General features: G+C 35.8%; 2 protein-coding genes across 2 annotated transcripts; both read left to right on the top strand.

Annotated features, from left to right (window-relative positions):
• The first annotated feature begins 1333 nt into the window (after positions 1-1333).
• Positions 1334-3863, top strand: LOC116136331 (tonoplast dicarboxylate transporter-like). The gene is made up of 6 exons (XM_031422038.1): positions 1334-1912; positions 2147-2624; positions 2737-2780; positions 2869-2964; positions 3048-3558; positions 3649-3863. The coding sequence occupies exons 1-6, from the start codon at positions 1490-1492 to the stop codon at positions 3684-3686; spliced, it is 1590 nt and encodes a 529-aa protein (XP_031277898.1). The 5' UTR covers positions 1334-1489; the 3' UTR covers positions 3687-3863.
• Positions 3864-7160: 3297 nt separating this feature from the next.
• Positions 7161-10312, top strand: LOC116136262 (disease resistance RPP13-like protein 4). The gene is made up of 3 exons (XM_031421987.1): positions 7161-7299; positions 7389-7434; positions 7600-10312. The coding sequence occupies exon 3, from the start codon at positions 7619-7621 to the stop codon at positions 10175-10177; it is 2559 nt and encodes an 852-aa protein (XP_031277847.1). The 5' UTR covers positions 7161-7299; positions 7389-7434; positions 7600-7618; the 3' UTR covers positions 10178-10312.
• The last annotated feature ends 8178 nt before the right edge of the window (positions 10313-18490 follow it).

The following is an 18490-nucleotide window of genomic DNA, read 5'->3' as shown; positions in this document are numbered from 1 at the left end:
TTCTCCTTGACCATGGAAAGTTGCACCTCCTGTGAGGTTGAAGTTGATGGAGCGGCAGGAGCATTGACAAGCCCTCTCACATTAAATACGGATGGCTATGACAATATCGGCATCGCTCCAGTATTATCTAATTCATATTTAAAAAAAATATACCCAAACGAAGAAATGACTTTTGCGATATTTTAACGATTTTTAATAATAAAAAAAATAAAGATATTTTTTTTTCTTTTTAATAATATTTAATTTCATACCTAAAATTATGATTATTATTATTTAAAATAGATTTTTATGGAACAAAATAATTAATGGAGTGTTTGTCTAAGCTTATAAACTGATCAAACTAGTTTATAAACTCTAAAATTAAGTTGACATGTTTGTTTATAACTTTTTTGAGCTTATAAGAAAAAAAAAAGAAAAAAACCTCTGTTTATAAGCTAGTTTGATCAAGTATATTACTACATTATTTTTGTTTAATTTTAAAATTCTATAGTATATCCTTGTTTAATGTAGTACTATTTTTAGTTATTTTATAATAAAATATACTTATAATCTATATTTTACCAAACACATCAACTACTTATCAGTCACTTATAAGTACTTTAATCAAATATGTAATTAATTAAAATTTCAAATACTTATAAACTAATTTTCATAAGTTCAGATAAATATCCTTAAATTGTTAGCTATTTGGATTTACATGGATTATATTTAAGTAATAATTAAAGTAAAATATTATTTCCGCATGCAATAATTATTTGGACAGATCGATGGCTATTTGTGTTTCACATGGTTAGTATTTTTTTTAAGGCTTTAGCGACAATGCCGTTGGTGGCTGACACGTCGATTGGATTTGACCCACCACATAATTGATAATTCCATGTGAGGAAGGTGAAGATTGGAGAAGAGAGAAGAGCCACATAAATTCAAAGAAAAATGCATTGTCATAGCTTTCATGAGCCCACATTTGGGCCCATTTTTTGCATTATTGCCTCCTTCTTCCATTGCTTTTACCTAGCCCACACACGTCTCTCTTATATTCTTTTGCCAAGTGTTACACGACTGTTCTAGACACTTCAATTATTAACAAGATTACTAATAATTATGCTGACATGTAACCTTAATCTGTCTCAACTTCTTATCCATTGACGATTTTTCACTTTCTTCTTTATCACGCAATGATTAAACAAGCTTGAGAGGAAGAACCCTGTTGGCTTTCTCTGATTGCTTCATGCCCCCACCATTATTGGAGTAAAATAAAATGTAAATTGCCCATGCAAATATTTTATTGCTGTAAAGTTTTTAATGGCTAATAATGGAAATTTATTTGCTACAAACAAACAGGGAAGTGTCAAAACTCAAAGAGAAGTTGTCTACAACTCCCTTCTATTTTCTGATATATAGCCAACCCCAGTTACAGCCTCTGTTTTTCACCTCTTAGCCATCACATGCATCATTTTCAGATCATCTTCTCAGAATAAACGGTCATAATATGGCTCATCTAGATTCTGATGATCGCAAGTCTCCTCTTCTTCCTAACCGTGATCCAATCCAACGGTTACCAGGCTCTCAACATTCCTTACTCAAATCCATTTTCACTCCCAACAGTTTCTACGTTCTGTTGGGTCCTCTGCTGTGCGGTGTTATATGTGTTTGTGTGAAGTTTGATGGGCCGGTGAGTAGCCGGAACATGTTGGGTGTGCTTGCTTGGGTGTTTTCATGGTGGCTGACTCAGGCTGTGCCCATGCCTGTCACCTCCATGTCTCCCCTGTTTCTGTTTCCCCTGTTTGGAATATCTTCTTCTGACAGTGTTGCTCACTCTTACATGAATGATGTCATTGCCCTTGTCCTTGGAAGCTTCATTCTTGCTCTTGCTGTTGAACAATATAATATTCACAGAAGATTGGCCTTAAATGTAAGTTCCCCTTATCTAAGTCTAACTAATTAATATATTATTTTGTAAATTCTTCACTTTTTCATGCCTAGAAGATTCCTTAAATCGTGCTTGGATCTCTTGAACTATTACAAAATTAACGTCTTGGCATCAAATCTTGCTAGCACAAAGTGGAACAGTTTGTTTTAGATCTGTAAATCTGAAATAGTGAAAACAATTATGACTTGTCATTGAATTGTTGGAATGTTTACGCAGATAGCATCGCTTTTCTGTGGAGAGCCACTGAACCCACCATTGCTGCTTCTCGGAATATGTGGCACCACGGCGTTTGTGAGCATGTGGATGCACAACGTGGCAGCAGCCGTGATGATGATGCCAGTGGCCACTGGGATCTTACAGAATTTGCCAAGTGGTCCTATTCAATCTAATGTTATGAGGAAGTTCTGCAAAGCTGTGGTTCTTGGAGTGACATACTCAGCAGCTATAGGAGGGATGAGTACACTGACTGGTACTGGTGTCAATCTGATATTGGTTGGTATGTGGAAGAGCTATTTTCCTGAAGCAACACCAATTAGCTTCAGTACATGGTTCTTTTTTGGGTTCCCTTTGGCTTTAGTTCTTTTCTTTGTTTTGTGGGTTATATTATGTTTGTTGTACTGTTCAAAGGGCTCAGGGGAAGCTCTTTCTGAGTATTTGGACAGAACCCAACTCAAAAGGGAGCTTGAAATACTAGGTAAGAGCCTTCACTTTGATTTATGAGGCAGAATTGATTAGAAATCCAATTACTGGACTATCTACTAGGCCTTTCAAAGTCGAGTATTGACTTGATAGTATGATGTGGACAGGTCCCATGGCTTTTGCTGAGAAGATGATATTAGCTGTGTTTGGGGTGCGCCCTTAAGTACTGTAATTTCTCAATTAAGTGATGATAACATTGTTGGAATTATCTTCAAATTGATAATAAATTATTGATGCAGATGCTAATAGCATTGTGGATGACAAGAAGAATAACAGATGATACTCCTGGTTGGGGAGCACTTTTCCATGGGCGTGCTGGTGATGGAACTGCCAGTGTGAGCACTCTGTCATTTAGAACATTAATTTAGTTAAGATTCTGTGTGATTAAGTTAAGCATGGTTAAATATTAATTCTGTAGGTTTTGATGGCAACCTTGTTGTTCATAATTCCAAACAAGAAGCAAGAGGGGGAAAAATTGATGGATTGGAACAAATGCAAGAAGCTACCATGGAACATCATATTACTTCTAGGGGCCGGTTTTGCCATAGCTGATGGAGTTAGATCTAGTGGACTTGCTGATGTGCTATCAAGAGCCTTAGACTTCTTGGAGGCAGCTCCATATTTGGCCATTGCACCTATTGTGTGTCTCATAAGTGCCATAATTACCGAATTCACGTCAAACAATTCTACCACAACCCTCGTAATTCCACTTCTAATCCAAATAGCTGAAACGATGCATGTGCATCCATTACTCCTCATGGTTCCTGGAGCAATTGGAGCACAATTTTCTTTCTTGCTACCAACATCAACCCCTTCCAATATAGTTGGGTTCACAACCGGGCACATTGAAATTCAAGATATGATCAAGATAGGATTGCCACTCAAGATTGCTGGCATTGCAGCTCTGTCCTTTCTAATGCCTACACTTGGTAAATAATCTATATTTATCTTTGCTGATCATAACTGGTGTTTGTGTGTGTTATTCTGTTTTCAAGATTGAATTGATTTTGCTATTGCAGGCGTTTATGTGTTTGGAACAAATGGGGAAGTTCAGTAGCTGCAAATGGCTCTGCAACATTGTTTATTTTCTCCGCTAAGTCTCGGTAAAAATCCATGAGGCACTATGTATAGAGTTTACTGCAGTTCTTGTTATTGATAAGACAGTGATAAATTGGAGCGTAGCACGTAGGAGAATTAAAGATCATGCAATGCATATCAGAAGATAAATTGTGTATTTAGTTTCTTCATGTAGTGGCAAATATTATGGATATCAAGATTGTCTCTTCCCTTTGTTTATCCATGTTACAGCTACATCTCAATGTATCATCTTTTGGGCCTTTGGCCGGCCACACAAATTAGATTTCTGATAATCAAACCATCATCAAAACTGTTGGAATATGACTTAAAAGTGGGTACCACAAATGTCAGCAAAGAGGCTTAGGCTTTTCTTTTGTGTCAGTGACAGGGGTATTCAGTTCTGGGTACCTTACATTTTTTTAAGGAACAGGAACCGATGGTTCCTTGAAATTTGGAACTGGAACCGGAAACAGTTCTGGTTCTTGGGTACTCAGAACCAGAACTTGTAACAATAGTTCTGGTTCTGGTTCCAGGTACACTATAAAATTCAAATTACCCCCAAAAGTTTTTAAAATGGCAAAAAAACCCTTAAAAATTTACAAATATGCCCCCACCTAGCACTTGTTAACAAAAATAAAATTATAAATTACAAACTCCATCACTTTGTAAAGGTAGAGTCTCAAAAGTCAAACCAACTTACTTTAAATGTTATGAAATATAAATATAAATGTATTCACATTACTTTTTCTACAAAAGTTTTTACTAACCCCCTTACTCTTTAATTTTATTTCATATTAATCTTGGTTCCCAGTTTTGGTTCCGGTTCCTGACTGTAGGAACCAGAACCAGAACTGCACAATGACGGTTCCAAAAATTTGGAACCGGAACCTACCCATTGAGGGCCGGTTTCGGGTTGAAATTGAAACCAAACCCTGGGTATCCATCGGTTCTAGTTCCAGTTCCAATCGGTTTTTTTTGAACACCTTTAGTTAGTGATGTTGGATGAGCTGTTAGAAATTATGAATTCAAGTTTGTGTTAGAGAAAGGGAGCTCTCCGATGCCTACTTTGAGCTAATCTCTTCCCATGTGAAATTATATCTAGAAATTGTCTTTAGCAAATTTGAACGACCAAAGAAAAACAAGTGATACATCATATATCATAAAAGTTCTTTAAACTAGAATAAATTATGGTTTGTGCAGAACCATTGGAATGGAAAGACACTGGTACACATTCCATTGAAAGAGATAAAAGTTTAAAAAGTAATCTCAGAATCTATTCCCCACTAGCATGAGGTTCTTTACCTCCTTTTAGTTCTGTCTATTGGTTTTTGGGCTTAACACCTTACTCGAAAGGTCTTATTGAATGAGAGGAGTACCCCTTCTTATAAACTATATGGGTTAAGCACTCCCCCTCACGGTCAAGCCCATATGGCGGGTCATGCTTATGAATAGAGGTAGTTTGGTAGCCCACCGCTGGTCAATCACTCAGCTCATTTGGGCTGGCTCTGATACCACTTGTTGGTTTTTGGGCCTAACTCCTCACCCAAAAGACCTTATTAAATGGGTGGATTGCCTCTTCTTATAAACTAAAAGGCTTGAGCATGCCTAGTCAATGTGGGATCTCCAACACTCAACACTTTGTTCTCTGTTTCTTTTAATTGTGTAGTAAGTAGTAACCTCCTCAGTTAGATTAGAAAAGAAAAATTCTATAGTTTTGTGCTTATTCAATTTCATCACCAAGAGAATAAGTTGCAAAGTTGCACTTGGAAAACTTCAGTCAACAGCTTCACTCAGGTTGGAGAATCGATTCTTTCAAGTATATCATGTGACGGTTGAAACCATTTGAATATTTCTGATTTCTCAACAAGTGATACATCAAATATCAGAAAAGTTTTTTAAAATAGAATAAATTCTGGTTTGTTCAGAACCATTGGAATGGAAAGATAAAAGTTTAAAAAGTAATCTTCGAGTCTATTCCCCATTAGCATGAGGTTCTTTGCCTCCTTTTAGTTCTGTCTGTTGGCTTTTGGGCTTAACACCTCACCCAAAAGGCCATATTGAATGGGAGGATTGCCCCTTTTTATAAACCATATGGCTTAAGCACTCCCCTCACGGTCAAGCCCATATGGCAGGTCATGCCTATGAATAGATCAGGTAGTTTGGCAGTCCACCGTTGGTCAATCACTTAGCTCATCTGGGCTAGCTCTGATACCACTTGTTGGTTTTTGGGCCTAACTCTTCGCCTAAAAGGCCTTATTGAAAGGGATGATTGCTCATTCTTATAAACTAAATGACTTAAGTGTGCCTAGTCAATGTGGGATTTCCAACACTGTCTCAACACTTTGTCTTTTATTTCTTTTAATTGTGTAGTAAGTAGTGACCTCCTCGGTTTGATTAGAAAAGCAAAATTCTATAGTTTTGTGCGTCTTCAATTTCATCACCAAGAGAATAAGTTGCAAAGCTGCTCTTGGAAAACTCCAACCAACAGCTTCGCTCAGGTTGGAGAATATCATGTGATGGTTGAAACCATTTGAATATTTTTGATTTCTCAGCAAGTGATATGTCATATATCATAAAAGTTCTTTAAGCTAGAATAAATTCTGGTTTGTGCAGAACCATTGGAATGGAAAGACACTGGTGCACATTCCACTGAAAGAGATGAAAGTTTAAAAAGTAATCTCTGAGTCTATTCCCCACTAGCATGAGGTTCTTTGCCTCCTTTTAGTTCTGTTTGTTGGTTTTTGGGCTTAACGCCTCATCCAAAAGACCTTATTGAATGAGAGGATTGCTCCTTCTTATAAACCATATGATGGGTCATGCCTATGAATAGATTAGGTAGTTTGGCAGGCCACCGTTGGTCAATCACTCAACTTATCTGGGCTGGCTCTGATACCATTTGTTGGTTTTTAGGCCTAACTCCTCACTCAAAAGACCTTATTAAATGGGAGGATTGACTCTTCTTATAAACTAAATGGCTTGAGCGTGCCTAGTCAATGTGGGATCCCCAAGACTGTCTCAACACTTTGTTCTCTGTTTCTTTTAATTGTGTAGTACGTAGTAACCTCCTCGGTTTGATTAGAAAAGCGAAATTCTATAGTTTTGTGCTTCTTCAATTTCATCACCAAGAGATTAAGTTGCAAAGCTGCTCTTGGAAAACTCCAGCCAACAGCTTCGCTCAGGTTGGAGAATCGATTCTTTCAAGCCTATCACGTGATGGTTGAAACCATTTGAATATTTCTGATTTCTCAGCAAGTATACGTCATATATCATAAAAGTTCTTTGAACTAGAATAAATTCTGGTTTGTGCAGAACCATTGGAATGGAAAGACACTGGTACACATTCCACTGAAAGAGATAAAAAGTTTAAAAAGTAATCTCCGAGTCTATTCCCCACTAACATGAGGTTCTTTGCCTCCTTTCAGTTCTGTATCAGTACTTTGTTCTCTATTTCTTTTAGTCGTGTAGTAAGTAATAACCTCCTCGGTTTGATTAGAAAAGCAAAATTCTAGAGTTTTCTGCTTGTTTAATTTCATCACCAAGAGAATAAGTTGCAAAGCTGCTCTTGGAAAACTTCAGCCAACAGCTTCGCTCAGGTTGGAGAATCGATTCTTTCAAGTCTATCATGTGATGGTTGAAACCATTTGAATATTTATGATTTCTCAGGTTGATTACTCTGTTTCAGGTTTTTTCAGCTGGTTCAACCAAGTCATAAAATTTTCAGCATTCTGGTAAGTGCTTCTGATCGAAGCCCTGTTATGATTCTTGTTATAAGTTTCTTTGCTGGTATGAATTGAAACATCGAAACTCTTACAATTTTTTTAATTTTCAATGGTGAATTTTATTTTATATGAAATGTTGAGCAAGATAACAAGTCTTAAATATGAATTTCATAGGTAAGGAACAAACAAAGAGATGAGTTATATAGTGGAATATTTGATTGAAAAATTGGGAGATCAAGTGTTCTCAGCTCTTGTGGAAGAAACAAAATTTGCACTTGATTTCAGAAGTGAGTTGGACTCAATGAAGACACAGATTGAGATTATGAAGGCTTTCCTAAGTGACACAGAAAATCTCAAGAGTAAGACTGAGACTCTCAAGACGACTTTGGTTAAAATAAGAGATCTTTTCTATGAAGCTGATAACATAATGACAGACTGCCTGCTTAGAGATAAATATCGTCAAGATGGATTCTGCGCCAAATACTCTCCTCAAGAATTGGTCTTCAAGATTGAAACAGGCCAGAAGTTGAAAGATATTAACTCAAGATTGAAGAAAGCAGAGGAAATATTGAGAGCCTATTTGACGCCTCAATATCCAAGCATCCAAGGTGATGTTACATACCAAGTTTCAGGATTTACCTCACAAGAATTTGATCCATCTGAGATAATCGGATTGGAGAATGATATAGAAGAGATAAAAGGGTGGATCTCTAGCAATGATGAGGAGCTTCACCGAGTTGGTATAGTCGGGATGGGAGGTTTAGGCAAAACAACCATTGCTCAGAAAATTTTCAATGACATAGAGGTATCTATTCAGTTTGAGAAGAAGATTTGGGTGTCGGTTTCTCAAAATTTTAATGAGGAAAGTATCATGAGGAGCATGTTGGAGCAATTTGGCCAGGATAGCTCTGGATCTGATAAGGGTCAGATGTTGAGCAAAATTCACCGTGTACTTAAAGATCAGACCTGTCTCATCGTTATGGATGATGTCTGGAGCATGAATCTAGATTGGTGGAAAAAGTTATTTTCCGCTCCACCCAAATCGACAGATAGAAGAAGTTGCATCATAATCACAACTAGAAATGAAGAGGTGGCAGCCAGTATGGGGGTGCAGAATTCAAAAATTCATCGTCCCAAAGTTCTAAATGAAAATGAAAGCTGGTCACTATTCAGGTTGTTTGCTTTTTCTGCAAGCAAGGGAGACTGTCCAAATTCCGAGTTTGAAAAAGTGGGCAGAGATATTGTGAGTAAGTGTGCAGGACTTCCATTGGCAATCAAGACAATAGCAGCCTTACTAGCATCGAAAATCCATTCCGTGGGTGAGTGGAAAAAAATTAATGAAAATTTTCATGAATTGACGAGAGAAAATTATAGTTCTATTACTTCTGTTACAGCTTCTCTGCAACTAAGCTATGATCAACTCCCTAGTCATCTGAAGCTGTGTCTCTTGTGTTTCTCCATTTATCCTGAAGACTTTGACGTACGGGCGGATCAATTAGTCCGTTGGTGGGTTGGCGAGGGTCTTGTCCACGACAAGAACACAAAGACTGCAACCGAATTGGGCTTTGAATATCTGTCTGAACTTGTAAGCAGATGCCTGGTAGATGTTGTACAACGACGTGGATATGATGGGACGGTCTACAGTTGCAAGATGCATGATCTGGTCCGTGATATGACCATTAAGGTTGCAGAAGATGAGGCATTTTGCAGCTTTGATGGAAAAGGCAAGCAGATGTTCACAGTAGATTCCCGGTGGTTGGGTTTTTCCAGTGACATGGACCCTAAATTATGGAAAAAAAATTCAAAGCTCAGGGCATTGTTACTTGTATCAAGCAATCAAGTCCCTCTCAATAGGAATTTGGAGTTTCTCAAGTCACTAAGGGCGCTGGATTTTTCATACAACAAGCTAGATACAGTTGAAGTAGAGAAGCTCTGGGGTTGGATCAGTTCCCTCAAGCGCCTAGGATATTTGAACTTAAGTGGAGTCGCAGGCCTGAAGGAAGTGCCATCTTCTATTCAAAAACTCCGCAATCTCCAGCTTTTAGTTTTAACAGAATGCAATAATTTAATCAGAGTGCACCAATCAATTACTAATTTGAAGAGGCTGGTTGTCTTGGACTTAGGATCTTGTCGCCACCAGTTCCTACCTCGGGGACTAGAGAGGCTCTCTAATCTCCGTGAACTTTCCGGATTCAGGTTGGCTAGTCAGGCTAATACGCAAAGCTGTAAACTTCTTGAACTTGAGAAACTGGTTCAGCTGAGAGTTCTGCGTATAAATGTAAATAGTGAGAGTGAGATCTCCGAAAATGAATATGAAGTCCTTTCACATCTCAAGAATCTTCTAGTTTTTTCAATTGACGCAGAAGATTGTAAAGACAAGAAAATCTTCGAGATGCTAGATCGACTTTCCCCTTCTCCAAGGCTTCAGGAGCTGTATCTTCGGCGTTACAGACATGAAGTCATGCCAGAATGGTTTAATCCTGAACAGCTTTCCACTTTGCAATATCTTTGTATAGAGAATGGAGACCTTGCCAACATCAAAATGAATCCTGAATTTGAGGTTGGCAGTTACTCCGCCTGGAACATTGAAGGTTTATGTTTGAAGTTCTTGCCCAACTTGAAGGAAGACTGGAAGAACTTGGAGCTGAATATGCCTCAGTTGCGTTATGTGGAGGTCAGCCGGTGTTTCAATTTGAAAAATTTTCCATGTTCCGTTGACAAGCCGGCAGTGTGGAGGAAAAATAAATACTGAGGAAGCTGTAATGGCGAGACAAAAGGAAGAGCACCAGTTCCCTGAAGTCTTTCTGTGAAATAATTGGATCCTATTATTGTCAAATGTGCTCTGTTTGGACATGTTTTACGGTTGTGATGTTTATTTGTTGTTTTATTTATGCATATTTAAATTCTGTGTTATGTTGCTTTTGCTCAATAAAAACCAAGTTGTTATTTTGATTTGAAGTTTTTTCTTTTCTTACTCAAATCCTAATCTCTCAGTCCCTATGTGTCTCTCCTTGCCTTCCATTCCCTCTCTGCGCTTAACTTCGGATTCTCCATCAGTAATAGTTGTGACAAGGGTGACGTATAACGTCTAGCAGATGAATTTCTGGATAGGATTGAGTGTCAGAAGCTCAAATGGGGTCTACCAACTTTAAACAGTCATAACTTTTGATTCAGGAAGAGTTACAAGCCTATAATATATCAATGTAAAGCTTGTTTCGAGCCTTACGATGTGACAACCTAGTCCCTCGGGTGGGATACGTTTTCGGGCCCAAAATCTACCGTTCTGGCATGTTTCGAGGCCATTTTAGTTTTCTACGCGTTTTCTCATATTTTATTTAGGCTTTTCTTTTTTTAATTAATTTTGATATTATTTCCTTGTTTATTAGGAGTCTTATTAGGATTGGTTGTCACCTTATATAAACCTATTATTCATTTTTGGATATTATTCAATAATTATTCAGATATTATTTTAGGCTTTAAGACTTAAGTTTCTGTGATTGAGACTTGTTTATCAATTCTAAAGGTATAATTGAGTACTAGCCTTGGTGTTATGCTAACTTGCTACGTCAAAGGGCAATACTTCCTTATGCCAGTTGTAACATCACTGGAGGAGTAGTACACTTGGACCATAATCCAAGGGTTGATATCCTCCCTCTAATGTTACTGGAAGGGTAAAAAATAATGGACATATGCTCTTCGTGCTTAGCATTATAAGTCCAGAAGCATATCTTCTTAGACTTTCTTTTTCCTTTATGGTACCAGGAATAATGGATGGTTCACCCTTGAGTTTTATTTTTTTAACTTGAACCATTCAATTTTTCAATATATATATTTGGTAAGTGATATTTGAAATGCAAAAGGAATTTTGAAGAAAAGGAAAAGAAGAGATTGGTTCTATTTCCTTACATATGCTTATGCCCTGGTCCTTTGATTGCAAAATTATGGAATGAAATATCCTGCAAAATAATAGTCAATATATATATAAATCAACCTTAAATTTCATGGACAATTGTTTGCATATTGTTCCTACGTACTTAACCATTGAAACAACAATGGGCATGCTATAGATATCTTCTTTATAATTAAGATACCTGTGTATCATCTATCTTTCAAAGTGTTTGAAATGTTTTGTTTTTGGTCATATTAATTAAGGAAGGAAACACTTTGCAGAATATTATTTCTGTAAACTGTTATATCTTGCAGGGATTCATACAATAATGCTAAAAGTGCGATGTTTACAAATCAAAAGATAAATATGTAAGGAAATTTCATAATATTCCAATTTTTACTCTATATTCTTTTATTTTTCTTCGGTAATCTCTATGTTATTCTTCAAACTGCACTTGGTGAGTGTCTCTCTCTTTTAATCTTTGCATGTGTTGCTGCAAACAGTGAACCAGAAAATCATTATGTCCCTATCTTCTTTCTTCTGTAATTTAAAAAAAAAACAAGGAAATGTGCTCAATGGGACAATTTATGACAATTTAGAGGTGACAATTTATGAGACGATTTGATAGTATGATAAGAAGTTTGCTGGTTAAGGTTGACAGAAAATGAGTTGACATAACTATTATAATACAAAGTTGTTTAATATATTTCATAATTAAATTAATCATATTAGGGTTATATATGCCCCTTCAAACGATGAAGGCACCATTAATTAAAAGTTTAAAATGAATGAAGGGTCTTTTTCTTTTTATCAAGCATTTCTAATATCACTGTAGAAAATATTTGTGTTGTCAATTTCTTATTACTAGAAATTTCTGGTACTTATTTCTTAAAATTACTAGATTTTGTGTTAATACTTAATGAGATGAATATATTTAAGAATTAGAAATATATAGTTTGAATTTGTATAAAGAAGGGGTTACATGGATTAACCCACCATTGGGTAGTTCAAGTGGTAGGACAAGTGCTGGCATATATGGTTAAGACGCACGATCTTAGGTTCAAATCCCTCTGACTCCCAAGAAGATTTAAGCAGTAATCTAGATTAGTCGAGATACGAGTAAACTTGCCCGAATTTTCCACTCTCAGCCAACTTACCAATTATGGATACTTAAGTAGTGTATTAAAAAATCCACCGATTACTTCTATTCCATGTAAATTCTTGAAATTTTGCATTGCTATCTAATTTTTTTTCCTTGTTTTAACTTAGAATTTATTTGCTTTTGTAAATATTTTTGTGAACTTATGAATTCTCTGTGGCTACACTAAGTTCTGATGTTGCATCATCACATTGTTTATGCACAATTGGTTTATAGTCTTCTGATGTCATGACACTCATTGTCAGTGTGAAGACAATTGCCCAGTTACATTTCTTTTTGTATAGGTGGCGTTTTTAACTTGCTTGTCAAGTTATCATGATTTTTGTGAAGAGGTAACTTTACAGGTGTTCTACTATCACAGTGTGGTCCTGCAACGTTGGTAAGATTTTGTTTTGTTTTTTGTCTCAACAAAATTTTGGAAGATACATGTGTATCATCTATCTTTCAAGTGTTTNAACGAACTTACCAATTATGGATACTTAAGTAGTGTATTAAAAATTCCACCGATTACTTCTATTCCTTGTTTTAACTTAGAATTTATTTGCTTTTGTAAATATTTTTGTGAACTTATGAATTCTCTGTGGCTACACTAAGTTCTGATGTTGCATCATCACATTGTTTATGCACAATTGGTTTATAATCTTCTGATGTCATGACACTCATTGTCAGTGTGAAGACAATCGCCCAGTTACATTGCTTGTCAAGTTATCATGATTTTTGTGAAGAGGTAACTTTACAGGTGTTCTACTATCACAGTGTGGTCCTGCAACGTTGGTAAGATTTTGTTTTGTTTTTTGTCTCAACAAAATTTTGGAAGATACATGTGTATCATCTATCTTTCAAGTGTTTGAAATGTATTGTTTTTGGTCATATTAATGAAGGAAATACTTCACAGAATATTAGTTCTGTAAACTGTTATATCTTGCAGGGATTCATACAATGATGCTAAAAGCGCGACTTTACAAATCAACAGATAAATATGTAAGGAAATTGCATAATATTCCAATTTTTACTCTTTTTCTTCGGATATTCTTCAAACAGCACTTGCTAATGTTTTTCTTAGCATGAGAATTTTGACTTGCTAGGGACATGAAAAACATAATTTTGCTTCCAAAAGTCGGTGGAACTAAATCTCTCTGGAGTGGTTGACGAAAGGTTGTTTGCTTTGTGCTACCCCTTCTGTTTTTAAAAATTTTTAATTTCACTGTTCTCTATTTAATGTAAGAAGAAAAGTAATGTTCCCATGTTTTTACCACGAGAATATGATTCAAAGCTTTCTTGCGGAACATTAACAATCTAATCCATTAGTTTTTCATTCTACTCTGTCTATTTTTATAAAAAAACATCTCTGTTATCTCTTTTCAAGAAATAAGGTATTTCGGAAGCTCTGGCATACTCTCCATCAGGTTCTTGCAAACTTCAGGTATGTTGTGAATGCCCTTTTAAATACAGCCAAGCTCATTGTTTTTATGCGTGAAATAGTACCTAAAAAACAGTTCAAAGTTAGGTAGTGTAAGTCATTCATCTATCTACATGTAGAAGAAATCATATTTGTAATTTATATATACTGTATAGAAATTGTCTTTTAGTACTTTTTCTGTGTGAGCAAATATAATCTGGAGTTTATAAATTTCATGACATTATCACCTGAAATTTTTCTAAGATATTGGAAGAGTAATCATGTGTTAAAACTAAAATCAAGAAATGATTCAATTCCACTTTATTATGTAGAGTTTCTCTTGATTTCTTGTGGTGATGAAACGATGCATCGTACATATATTTGTTGTAGAAAATGTTGAAACTGCATGTTGCGAAAAACATAGCAAGTGTCCTAATTGCTACGTTTTTAGCTAAGCCAGTCCGTAGAAGTTTCGGTTTCGGAAGCTCTCCTGCAGACTCTCCATCAAGTTCTTGCAAACTTCAGGTATGTTGTGGATACTAAATGATGGATCAGAAACAGTAGTCCGCTGAGCAAAATAACACTGTCCAGCAATATGATTTGATTGAGTCAGATCAGAATCTCCTTGGCCAACTGTATTTGCTATATTTCCCTTAAAATTTGTGGTATTCTGAACCATCATGGCCTGTTCTGCTCCTTTGAACTGTGAAACACCATTGCTAGCACCTTGATTTGAGCTCCTTGATAAGATAGATTGAACCTGTGACAACAATTGATAGCAGTATGCCCAGACTTATTACACACTTGACAAATTACTCTATTTTTCACAAAATTTATGTCTCTTCTGACAAAAGTTCAAACTAAACCCAGAAATTTCAAGAGAGAAAAATATGAGAAATCGAGTATGAATTTCATTGATTGAATAAGTTTTTTACAACCACTTAGAAACTTATACACAAGACTTGAAACACCACCGTTTTCACCTATTTACAATACAGTACAACAACTTGTGAACTTAATACTCTGGTCCTATGATAAAAACATCTTTGGTCAACATTCCCCCTTAAACTCAACTCTCGTTACTTCTTTTGCCAGCTTCTTAACAATTTCTTTGATCAGCTGCTCCACTCAACTTCCTTTATCCCTTTTGCACTCTTTGAATTCATCATTTGCATTAGCTCAAAAATATCATCACATTCAAAATTCAGCAGGTCTGCAACTCTGCATCAGCTCACTGTAACTTACTTTGCATTACCTCAAAATGGCATCACATTCAACCATTTAGCAAATCTTCAACTTTGCATTAGCTCAACCTTGCACAACTCAAAATTCAGCAGGTCTGCAACTCTGCATTAGCTCACTGCAACTCTCAAACTTGCACAATTCAAAATTCAATTTCTGCACAACTAAAATTCAGCAACTCTGCAGTAACTCAACTTTGCACAATTAACAACTCAATTTCTGCACAACTAAAATTCAGCAACTCTGCAGTAACTCAACTTTGCACAATTAACAACTCAATTTCTGCACAACTAAAATTCAGCAACCCTTCAGCAACCCAGCAACTCTGCAGTAACTCAACTTTGCACAATTACAACTAAAATTCAGCAACTCTGCAGTAACTCAACTTTGCACAATTACAACTAAACAAAAGTTCAAACTAAACCTAGAAATTTCTAGAGAGAAAAATATGAGGAATCGAGTATGAATTTCATTGATTGAATAAGTTTTTTACAACCACTTAGAAACTTATACACAAGACTTGAAACGCCACCGTTTTCACCTATTTACAATACAGTACAACAACTTGTGAACTTAATAATCTGGTCCTATGATAAAAACATCTTTGGTCAACATCTTCCTCTTCCTCTGCCATAACTATTTGACTCTTGAGTAGATGCAAAAGCTGCAAACATATTCTTGTCTTGGGGAGAAACCAAATAAGAGCCAGCATGTCCATATAAACTAGATTGATTGTGATGTCCATATAAACCAGATTGATTATGAACATCATTCCCATTGTATGTCAGAGAATTGCTACTGGTGTAATTAACAGGCTCAATACTTCGTATATTAGAATCTCTTCTCTTCATATTAGACTGAGGAATATTTGCTGACTTAGCTAGATGAGACTGTTCATGCATTCCTCCATAAATTGCACTATGCCTTTCAATCCTCATTTCATGTTTATGCAGATAGAACTGTACTTCCTGAATCGTCAGATCACTTCTTGATGACAGATTTGCTACAATTGCATCATACTCAGGACCAAGTCCATCCAGTATATATGCAATTAGGTCTTCTGTTGAAATATGAACTCCACTAGAATAAAGGGAATCTGAGAACTCCTTCATTTTCAGTACATATTCATTAATCGAAAATGATTCCTTCTTTGGGGACTGAAGCATGTTTCTTAAATGCATGGTTCTAGCTCTGGATTCTGTGAAAAAGTGATGCTCAAGAGTTTTCCAGATATCAAAAGCACTTTGGCACTTTGCAACATGCCCAAACATTGACTCAGAAATCGACGCAAACAACCAACTGACCAAGAATTTGTCCATTCTTTTCCACAGAACATAAGCAGAATTTATTCTTTTAGAATTAACACCAAAACTTTCAGAGTTTTCATCAACAAACTGAGATGGACATGACTTTTCTCCAGTTACGAATCCATCTAAATCAAACGACACCAATGCTGGAAATACTTGCGATTTCCAGTCATTTTAGTTCTTTTCAAACAATTTCACAGATATCACCGGCAACGAATTAGGAAAATTGAAATTCAAAGTGAAGTTTGCAGAACTTATACCAGAATTCCATGAAGAATTCACGAAATTTGCACCTTTTTCATTTCCTTTAGAGACGTTGATTTCGGCTTCCATCGCTTTGTCTCCTTCTCCTTCGTTCATTGAAGTGTTGGCAATCCTTGTAAACACAAATCTAAACCATCAATTGTTTTAGAAACAAACACAAACACATATAATCTCGACCGTTGAACCATTTCTTCTTCTTCAATAGAAAGAGAAAAGCCTAAGTCTTAGTCTGCTTCAGTTCACAATCTGCAGATAATGGGAAAGTGCAGAGATATTTTACTAAAACCAAAACGCTGCCGTTCCTTCATATGAAAAACTAACGGAACTAACAGACTTGGAAGTTTCTGTTGCTATCTTCAACAGTACCTGACAGTTTAAGTCACTTGAAGAATCTAAAAAATCCGTGAGTCGATATCCATTTCTTTGTCTTCATTAATTATTTCCACACTGTCACCGCAGCATTCTGGGGACGAACTTTCTCAGTGGCACGATACCACCGTCTTTAGGTGATCTATCTTCTCTTCAAATGCTGTAAGTGTCTTCACAATTAAATCTCTTATTCAGTTACATTCTCAAATTGAGAAATATCATTCCTGTAATTGTGAAGTGAGGGAAGAATCATCATTCTTTAACTATTTAAAACATGTTAATTACTATATTGTCCTTGTTTAACAACTAAGACTTTTATACGAAGTGGCGACATACACTAATTTTTAGTTTCCTGCTTTTCATATGTCATGACCTGGACTGATAAGTCTAGCTACAAGATTGAAGTTTACATGTCTCATGGTTTTGGGTTTTGTTTTGTAGATGCTTAAGGAATAACAGGTTATCAGGCGTAATCCCTGGTCAACTTGGAAAACTTGGTCAGCTCCGTTATATATAAGAAATCTTTTTTGATTTTTTTGCCTCAAGTCATAATCCAATGTTTATTACCCCCAAATTCAATATTAATCCCATTATTTATTTATTTTTTTATCTATTAACAGGAGTTTGATGGAGAATGAACTAAGCGATTCACTTCCAGAAGAATTTAAAAGGTTAAGTAATCTTCAGTATTTGTAAGTATATCCATGGGGAAGACAAGAACAAAATTAATATATATATATTTTAGCTTGCCTTGTTCAGTATTTGTAAGTAAAGAATGGTTATTTAGTACAAGTTTTTATCTTTTATCTTTTTTTTTTTCTGTTACAATGATTGAAACATAACCTTCTTTCTGAAGTAATTGATTCATTGTTGCAGCTGGTTGGCATCAAACAAGTTAAAAGGGTTTTTGCCGCAAGAGTATGAAAAACTTACGAATCTGAAGGAGTTGCATGTGACCCTTTATATAAATTATTGTTTTTGTCCACTTTAGCTTGCATTGGTTCTCCTTCTTCTTCTTTTTCTTCCTAGGTAACTTATAACTGTAAAAATCATATTAATTTAATTGATTAGTGCAGTCAAGTAGGCGGTAACTATTTGGAGGGTTCCATTCCCGCATTCATTGCTAAATGGACCGGTCTCACTGGCCTGTAAGCCTTTTCTGACTGTTTTAGATGTGTAATTGTTGATTAATATTTCATTCATATTCCAAATCTTGGGATATTTTGACGTTATTTATGTTAACTGTGATTGTCCTTCTCTAGAGTTGTTAAAAAAGGTCTTTCTCAAATCCATTTCCTGTCAAAAAGATCCTTTGATTTCTAGAAATGAATAAGAAAATTAGTTTTTCTTGTATTAAATTAACTATATATTTCATCCGTTCTTGTGTTTTGATGTAATAATTATATTGTTTTATATATTTTATTTAAGATTACTGA

The sequence above is a fragment of the Pistacia vera genome, unplaced genomic scaffold (genome assembly GCF_008641045.1).
Source record: "Pistacia vera cultivar Batoury unplaced genomic scaffold, PisVer_v2 Contig310, whole genome shotgun sequence".
Classification (NCBI taxonomy): Eukaryota; Viridiplantae; Streptophyta; class Magnoliopsida; order Sapindales; family Anacardiaceae; genus Pistacia; species Pistacia vera.
The sequence above is the reverse complement of the archived record's forward strand: the minus strand, read 5'-3'. Positions and strand labels throughout refer to the sequence as shown.